At 34.4% G+C, this 9,951-nt stretch overlaps 1 protein-coding gene across 1 annotated transcript; it reads right to left on the bottom strand.

Annotated features, from left to right (window-relative positions):
* Positions 1 to 239: 239 nt before the first annotated feature.
* Positions 240 to 5,627, bottom strand: LOC114723193 (tryptophan aminotransferase-related protein 2). Its single transcript, XM_028909356.1, has 5 exons — positions 4,817 to 5,627; positions 2,999 to 3,302; positions 1,643 to 1,923; positions 938 to 1,242; positions 240 to 851 (listed from the first exon to the last, which is right to left on the bottom strand). The coding sequence occupies exons 1-5, from the start codon at positions 5,083 to 5,085 to the stop codon at positions 667 to 669; spliced, it is 1,344 nt and encodes a 447-aa protein (XP_028765189.1). The 5' UTR covers positions 5,086 to 5,627; the 3' UTR covers positions 240 to 666.
* Between the last annotated feature and the right edge of the window lie 4,324 nt (positions 5,628 to 9,951).

Here is a 9,951-nt window from a genome sequence, read left to right as displayed (position 1 = left end):
TAAACTTTATTGAATAGTAGTGTTTGAAATTTTGTCTTTAATGTGGTAATAGTTTTAAAAAAATACATAAAATACACCTTAAATAACCCAATGTCAATCCAAATACACCCTGAATAGCTCAGGTTAAGCCAAACCATTTATAGGCCAGGTCACAAACTCCTGACTGGTCACCTGATCTATTTCCACCTCTAAGTGTTTATACGTTTTTTACATGCGCACATGACACGCTCATAAACTGAAACCAGAAAGTGGTAGATGGACGTTAATTAAACAGAGGTCATGAAACTCTAATTAATTGCACCATCCAATGTCATCATGCTCATGACCTTCGAATGTCCCAAGACATTGGTGGTTGAAATTCTCTCTCTCCTCTCTCTGTCTCTCTCTCTCTACAGGATTGCACAAAAAATGTCTGCCTCTTTCATTCTTTCTCAAGTACCAATGAAAACACAATGGATTTGGCCAATCAACCGCACAGATAAGCACCAAGATGGCTAATAAATTAATGCTGTTGTGGCAAAAGATGAAACCCAAGGCTCGTAGATATATACGAAGCACGTTCCTTCCTCCATGGCTCAACAAAACTGTGCTCCTGAGCTCCCTACTTCCACATAAATAATCCAATCCTGCTCCCTAGCTGCAAACACTTGCGTCTCTTTGTTTGATTCATGACCGTATGGCAGATAATCTGTCTAAAAACCGCATGAAATTTTCATCTGTGTCCAACATGCTAATTCTCACGTATTTGGGGCAAACCCCAAAATGCCTCCCACTTCTAGTTAAGATCTTGTGCCCTCGAAGAAAACTCTCACAGTCCTCTATATCCCTCTCACACTTCAACCACACGAAAGCTGCAAAAAGAGAGTCTTACAGATTAAAAAACAGAACATGCACATCTTGGGATTGAAGTTCACGGGTTCGTGGATTTGTTCATTACCAGGTTGAGGTTCAAGGACCTGAGTGAAGAAGGTGCAGAAAGCAGGAGAAAAGCTTGGCAGACTGAACATCCCGCTGCGTTCAACTACTGTTCTGAGCTGCTTCCACCTCTGAGACATAAGGTTGTAGCTGAACTTGAAGAATGACTCTACCCCTTGGGAGCTTCTTTCTTGCTCGCAGCTATCGGACACTGCCCTTAAAACCTTGGCGGCTCTCAGCTGCGAATCCTTTGACACGCCTATTGTATTTAGCTCTATAAATTTAGTCATTTTCTTCGCTACCTCTTGGTCTCTCACAAGTGCCCACCTACAACAGCATCAAGTGAAATTTTTTAAGGGACAAATACAGGGTATAGTGCTTAAGGTGTATATTCTTGTCTAGAAACAAAAACTACTATTTTGGTCCCAGACAGATATATCAATTCAGCGCCTGAATTATTAACATTTCCATTTTCTAATCCTCCAAAATTTAACAATATATTAAATATCCCAATGTATGCACGCCCAGCATCTTGAACCCAGGATCTCTCAAATGCAAAGTCTCACCGGTCTGGTGAGCATATTGTTAGGTCTGACATTTAATTTTGGATGAGGATAGAACAATAAAAAAGAAAATATTGCAAGTAGTGGTATTTGAGGGACTTGAAAACGGAACTATCTGTCTGTCAAGGACCAAAATGGAGTTTTTCTCTTATTTATGAAATTACCCTATTCGCATTCCAGCATGGCCAGTGCTTTTAGAGACCGTGAAAAGAGTTAGGTCATGATCTGCAGGGGAAGAGATGGGAGTATATTGTGGCCAGTAATAGGCAAGGTCATGAACCAATAATCCTTCGCTTCGGTTCACCACAGAGCGTCTCACATATCCATCAGGGTTGTTTGGGGAAGTAACAAGCTCAATGTAGGGTCCTTCTTTGTCAAAACTATCTGCATCGCCAGCCCATTTGTACAGTCCTGACTTCTGGTAATCAGTCATTGAAGGGTATGACTGCAAGTAAATTCTTCATCAATTCAGTCCTAAACCACCATTAATATCAGTTAAAATGTCTATAGCCTGCAATAAAGCCTATGCCATTTATAGATCAAACTTTAAGAAGCGGACACTGACACAAATGCAGCTCTTTGTTGAAGCGTGCATACGTCATATATCAAATTATTGAGTACTGACAGGTGACTAATTTCTTTCCAATCTTGAACAGTATGAACAATCTGCAGTGTTGCGAGTTGCAACCCATCACAACTAAAACTTAGAGCCGCTCAAAATCATTTGCTTTAAATTCTCAGAATATATATGCATTCCTGCTTTGTTTGTCAATAATATCAGTAGTAGTTGTATTCTTTTGTTCCTTTTTACTTTTCTTGAAGAGTGAAACAAAAGACCCCACTTTTTAAATTCAAGTACGCAAAATTTTCCCAAAAAGTGTTGAGGGGAAAAAATTCTCTGTCAGCTAAGCACATGCCAATGGTCATCATAAGCATCCATGTGATGGTCAGGTGCAGGTATGCAAGTGTGCATATGTGGCAGATAGACAGACATTAATGGAGACAAACAACCAGAAAGTTGAGGATGCACAAGGACGCAGAAAATTTATCACTGGATGCAGATACACAAGATATGGCAGAAGTCAGGAACAAGTCGCATTCCACAATTAATATGTGCCCCTCTCACAACATGCCTATCTTTTCTCCTTCCTTTTCATTAAAAAAATCTCCCAGTCTCGAAGTGGGGAATAAATTTAAAGCTATGCAATCCCCTGCCCACTATACTAAATAATTACTTTTCCATATTCCACAAGAAGATATTTACTTATAGTAAATCGCCATCATCACTTTGCTTAGATTCCCTAATCAGCACCAAAATAAGTTATAAACCACCGCATTTCCTCTTCATATTTCTCTTCGCTAATGAAGAAACCCGTGCATCTCGCGGAAGTTAAATCTAATGAGTAGTTAATACCTCACATGGTATCAATCTTAGTTTATGAAGTCCATTGAGTAGTTAATAGCTCACACGGTATCTATCTTAGTTTATGAAACTAAAGTCAACTTTGAGGTCTACTCACCGAGTAATATGGCGCGGCGGATACAACGCTTATTGGTTCAGCTGCATCAGGAGGAGACAGAGCATAAAGAGCAGCCAGAAAGAGCTGAGAAGAACCTGTCCCAACTACAATATGGCGACCTTCTGTGACGGCATTGCCAACCACATTGTGCAGCCTTACCACCTCCTTCGCTAACTCAGGCTCCATAAACCAACAAATGTTGGAGGCATCGGAAAAATAGCTCATGGATTGCCATCCTGGGATTGTAATCGTGGTCTTGTCACCCATTTTCCGCCAAAATGTCTCATAAACTGTCGGATCTCCGCTGCATAAATCAGCTCGCCAAGTCAACATCTTGAAGTCGTATGCAGATCATTAAACAATGTAGAACACGAGGCAACAATATTTTCAAAATTATAACATTGAATTGAATTAAATAATTGACATGCGTGTGTGTGTGTATGAGAGTCTACCCGGTTTTGAATTTTTATCGAGCATATGATATGCACTATGCAATAACCGTACCATGCGTCCAATTGAAATTACGATGAGGCGGGCACAGTATGAGCTGAAACAAGGTGGTCCTACGGCTCAGTACAATCTTTGCCCTAAAAAACGATGGTCTCTGGTAGAAAATTTTGAAAAAAGCAGAGTAGATTGCAACAATTATGAAAGAATGGTGGGACAAGGGAGGGAAGATACTGTATTACTATGAGAAATTGTCAAAATGTTGTTAAAGGACAGTATGGGCACAAGGGCATGGGAATAAAGAAAGAGGATGAACCCCCAAAAAAAGGAAGGAAAAAAAAAAAAAAGCAAAGCAGATCTCTCTGTGTATAATCGAAACAAATGATTAGATAGAGACATGATATCAACGGCTGTGGGATGCACAGAGAAAGTATGAATAGCCTTTGGACCCACAAAGTGGCAAATCCGGACGACCCTTATGAGGAGGAAAAAAAAAGGGGACAGGAAAAGGAACGCGCAAAAGGACACATAGAAAGCCACAACTGAGTGCAAATCACAATTGGGACGCCGACGACAACCCCAAGGCGCACTTAAGTAACTAGTCTTTAAGGTCATAACAATGGCCGAAAAGGGTGTGTTCATGCACATGGCCCCCACCAAACCCCTCTAGAATTCCTTCTTCAACAAAACTAGATGTTCAAAATTACTAACTTGTTTATTATATACACAAGTCTCCATATGATAGGAATAATAACTCGACCCAAAAACCCAAATTCCAAAATATTGAAATGTGAATAAGCACCGCCCATGGTGGTGCTGTGCTTGGTGCTACGTTAGGGTCTAAGCTAGCACAAGCACTTGTGTGTAGTGCCCGTGAGTGCTCGCCCATTAATTCCCAACCAATTTCCCCCAACCCTATGACTCGGGAAGACGGGAACAGACAAACAGATGACATAATGATGCGTTATTTTATAAAAATCGAATGGGTCAGAACTTCTTCATAATTCCCAAGTTAAAGATGTATCGAAATTAAAGCCGTGACTTGTCCTTGTCTTCACCAAGAACTAGAGCAGGAAGAGGCAGAGCACGGCACAGTACACTGAAGACGTAAGCGATAACATAAAAGCCACCTAGGCCCCTAGCTAGCACAGACCCAGAAATTGACCCTGAACCTGATACTGATGATAATGCTGATGATTAGTAATAACAACAGTAATAAGATATAAAATGATGATTTAATCATGAAAACAGAACCGGACATGTCGTTTGTTGGAGCACCGGTAGATCAGCAGAGTACCTTTTAAAACTAAACGAAACGGGTTCTGGAATTAAGGAAACCAATATAGTAGAAACGATCTTTATTGTACTTACTGGTCCAGATTGATCACTCTTTCGCTGCCTTGTGGATGATTGGGACAAGAAGAATTAGCCAAATTGGAAGACGAAGACGAGGAGGAGGAGGAGGATATGGTTAAACTTGCCTCATGAAAGACATGCCCATCTCCCTGCTTCTTGAAGCAAGAAGAGCCTTTGTAGCCTTGTTCTCTCTCGTACACCATTCTCAGGATCAAACTCACATTTAAAGCCAGTGACAACACCAACAAGTTCCACAAAGACAACATATTGGGAAGTTTTGCCATGCCCCCCCGCCACAGAACAGAGTAGGAAAAAGATAGAAGCAGAGGAGGAGGAAGACCGTAGTACCGTTACCGTATCAGAAAATAGGCATGTATTGAAACTGAAGTAAATGGGGCGTAAGCTTCTTGACCGCTTTTCTCATTGAACACCTGCCAACAAAAGCACTAGACCTCAGACAGAGGAAACACAAAGCTTCCAATCAAAGGTGTGGTTGGAGAAGAAGTGGCTCTGTAATGCAAATCTCATGTCCTGAGAAAAGAGTAACAGAGGAAAAGAAAAGTTCCGAGAGAGTCTGGAGCAGAGTATAGATTCTTGCGAAGCCTCAAATATGGAAACAGAAAATGATTTGTAAAGAATACAAACAAGAGAGGGAAATATGGAGTTCTGGTTGGAAACAGCGACAGAGGATTTCGAGGGGGAAAGAAGAATGAAGGTTGATTCTTTATGGAATCAGGCGGGAGATTATGTCAGTCATCGAAAGATTTAGTTGGAAACTTGGAAGCTAGATCTTTGAAGACAGTAAAGCTAGCGTGAGCGTACATTCACTGTTCATTTCGGGGATGGTGTTAGATGAAGATATATATACACTCAGCCCTCCTTTCTACTTATTTAACTAATTATAAAAAAACTTAAATAAGTTAATTATAAAAATATAATATATTTTTTTAAAATATTACCTTCAATTCTTAATATAAGACCTAATTTAATTTTTAATTTAGTTTTAATTATAAAACCTCAATCTGTTTTGTTTTTTATATTTATCTATTTTTCTTAATGTAATTCTTATAATAGTTAGACATGTTAAATGTTATCAAATGGTAACTCAATATAATATATATGATCAGTAAAAATATTTTAAAGAAGATAACGTCTATTTATTTTAAGTAACTAACTCATCAAACTTTCTTAATCTAATCAAATTAAACTAACTCTTTCATTAAAGATCGGAGATAGTATCATTATTATCTTAATATCTTCCTCCCTCTCCTGCTTGATTATGATGCAGAGAGTATCAATAAAAAATAATTTAAAAAATATTAATAAATATAATAAATAAGTTTTATATATAATATTAAAATCTAACTCAACAACTGGTGTGTGTATTTATATATATATATATATATATATATATATATTAAATATGTGGTAACAAGTTACAAGGGCACGAGCAAAAGGTCCCAGCGAAAAGCTGCTCACTTCCTCGCGTGCCCTGTTTCGGTGCCCAGTCCCAGTTGGGTTATTTGTGTTTTTATCCTCCTTGCTGTTATTACTTGCCATCCTCAAGCTTCTATCTAGTTATCCTTGTATTCTTTTGATTTGATTTGAGCCCATCCTTCATGGTGGCTAATTACGTTGGTAAAATTCTTCATGAATGCTCCATCAGTTGATGGCGGAAAAAAAAAAAATCAGTTTAGCAAGTTAATTGTTTAATAGTCTGTGAATTTAATATTAAATAAGAGGTATTTGGATAAACTTTTAGAAAGTAGTTTCTAACCAAAACTAATAAAAAAGTTATTCTGAGAATGAATTTTGTAAGAAAAAATAATTTTGATAAAATAAGAACGTTTAGATTATTCTTATTATAATATTTTTTCATATCTATATATATTTTATTATAATATTTTTGATACAATTCTTATTATATTTAAGATTTCAAGAATTATTGGAAAATTAATTCTCCCATTAGGGGGAATCTTCCTCATTATTTTTCATTGTATTGTTAGAGATTTTAATATATATGCTCACTGGCTACTCTATTTTCCTGCAAAAGGCTTGCCGCGAGCTACTTGTTGCCATGAAAAACACTTATGAACGCAGCTATTATTCTCAGTTCACAGTGCTTGTTAGTTTCAATTTATTTTTCCTTTTTTTCCAACTACTAATTTCCTTTTAAATTAATTAATATATTTGTTACTGTCCTACTTTTACTTTTCTAACTTCTCTTATTATCACTAGGAAAATTGAGGGGGAAAAAGATTTTATATGTTTTATTCATATAAAATACTCCTTAATATAAGAACTAAATAATTAATTTAAATTTATTAAAAATTTATTAAGTCAGTTATATGTCACAAATGTGAGTTAGTCTCTTTGAACTATCTTTTTCAATCTTGTGCATATTGAAATTATCTTTAATAAGAATCCCTTACCATCAATATGAATATTTTAAAAAAACAAAAAACCAAGTAAATTGATATTTTATATTTAGAACTAAATTTAACTCTCAAATAGTTTTTATAGTAAGAATGAAAGGTAGGATTAATACCCTGTAAATCTGTGTATACATAGAGTACCAGCGTACTGATTCCAGTCATTCTTTTCAGTAAAATTTCTAACGGAGATTTTTTCCCAATTTTATCTTACTCCTATCTATTCATCATTGATGTAAAATTTAATATAAAATATAAAATATGTAACAAAATATTTTTTTAATACTCCTCCGGTCCTAATTATAAGACCCAATTGACTTATTTGAGGAGATTAAGGAAGTAAGTTAAGTTGGTTATTTATAATAAATAAGTGTTGTCATTCCTAAAATATCCTCGCTAATTAAGTATATTGGCTAAAACTATCATTATTAGAAGGATTATCTTGGAAAAAATGCATAAATATAAGAGACAAAATGGATTAGGGTCTTATAATTAGGACCAAATAAAAAGTCAAATGGGGTCTTATAATAAGGACCGGAGGAGTATGTTTCATTCCTTGATATAATAGGCAAGACATACTTATTTTGATATTTAATATGGAATTAAGTCAAATTATTTATAAACTCTGAATAATTACTACTCCTCAAAATTTATGCAAAATACAATGAACATGAATTTCTCGTTTCAAAAGTTGACTGCATATAGTGTATTTTAGAAATGAATGGATGAAAAATGAAAAGCACATTTATAAGATTTTTTTTCTGGAAAAGATTTTGACTACGTTCACAATTATATTATCTTTAATGACCACAATGTCATTTCCTAAATTTTTACAATTTTTTCAATATATAATTTGCTTTTGGCCGGAAAAACTATACATTTTGCCAACTTTTTCACTAGATTTTTGTATTCTATGTGTTATAAGAAATTTAGAAATCACTTGGGCATATTTTCTTTGTGTTTAATTTAATTTTTCATATTTTTGGCTAGTAACCTAATAGCAAACAGATATTATTTTTTGACCGGAAGCAAACAGGTAGTATTCAAAATAAATATTTGCAACCTTGAAGCACTCAAAATTAACAAAATTTATTTTTTCTGTTAACAGATTTAAATACACTATTTATGAGTGTGTTATTAACATATTCAATAAAATGCGAAACATGATATATAGACATTTTTCACAGCGCATGACAATATGCTCATCTATCCAGAGTTAAGAAAAGTCATAGAAAGATACGTGATAAAATTTCCTACGATCGAGGATATTTTTTGACCTTTATTACTCTGTACGACCTTAATTATTATTATTATTGTTATTCTTATTAATTGGATTTAGGGCGTACGTTTTCTCATTTTTCCAGTCCAGAAGGAAAAGCATTCTTCTTTTTTCCCTACTTCTTGGTATTTAATTTAAGGTTTAATATTATCTTTAATCCCTTGCATATCACCTAACTTTTAATTTGGTTCCTGAAATTTAAAAATAATTTTGATTTTCAAAATTTGAATTCATTTTGGTCCATCTGAAAATTTTTGGTCTCTAAAATAATAATATTTTGGTTCTTGATACATTTTAGAAAAGGTTTGATAGACCAAAACCACCAATTTCAAATTTTAGGGATTAAAACTAAAATGATATCAAATATTAGAAGCTAAAGATGATATTAAGCCTTAATTTAATATATTTTTAGTTTTGTGGAAACTACACTACAAAAAAATAGCAAATTAATGACGGAATTTAGTGATAAAATTTTTATTACTAATTAAAATTAACAACAAATTAGTGACGAAATTTAATTAGCGATAGAATTAGCGATGGAATTTTTTTGGTTACTAATCTTATCGTCACTAATTATTTAGTGAGGGAATTCAAAATTAGTGACGGATTGGCAACAGAAATGAGTGACGAAAATTTTTCATCATTGATTTGTCATTAATCAGTGACGGATATCTAACATAAATTCTGTCACAAAATAATAACGGATTAGTGATGCAAAATTTTGTCACAAATTGGTGACAAAATTTTTTATCACTAATCCGTTGCTAAATTTTTTTTATTTTGTAAATTTAAAATAAAATGTGCCAACTGCTGATTGTCGCCCCCTCCTCATTGGCCGCCACCTCACCTTCACCTCTCTCTCTCATGTCGCCACATTATCTACTCGTCCACATCATCGCCACTTATCCATCCCTGTGAGTTGCAACATCATCACCAACTACCACCTCACCTCCTTCTTTCCCTCGCATGCAGCCATACCATCCCCCCATCCATGTCATCACCATGTGTCTATCTTTATGAGCTGCCAGGTCATCGCCTTGTCTGCGTCATCACCACGTCACAAATTGAGCCTAAAACCTTTTGCACACATGCTGAAACTTTTGTCAATTGAGTTGAGAAATACTTACAAAATTTTATACAAAAATAAATATATAATATTTCTAATAAAAATATAAATATATATAATCAATATTATATATAATTTAATATATTATTATTTATTCCAATTTAATTTTTGTATTTCAGTAAAAATATCTAATAATTAATATTTTTATTCAAATATTTAACGAATAATAAGTATGTTATATATTTTTTTTTATTTTCTTTTATAATATTTGTATTTTTGTTGTTGTTATACAATACATTATTTAAAAATTATGATATATTATATTTTTATTTTAATAATAAATATTAAAAAATAATTGTTATACATTTATACT

This window comes from Neltuma alba, unplaced genomic scaffold (assembly GCF_004799145.2).
Source record: "Neltuma alba isolate B1F8T4 unplaced genomic scaffold, ASM479914v2 tig00012124_pilon, whole genome shotgun sequence".
NCBI lineage: Eukaryota > Viridiplantae > Streptophyta > Magnoliopsida > Fabales > Fabaceae > Neltuma > Neltuma alba.
Note: the sequence above shows the minus strand (reverse complement) of the source record. Positions and strands in the feature narration are given on the sequence as shown.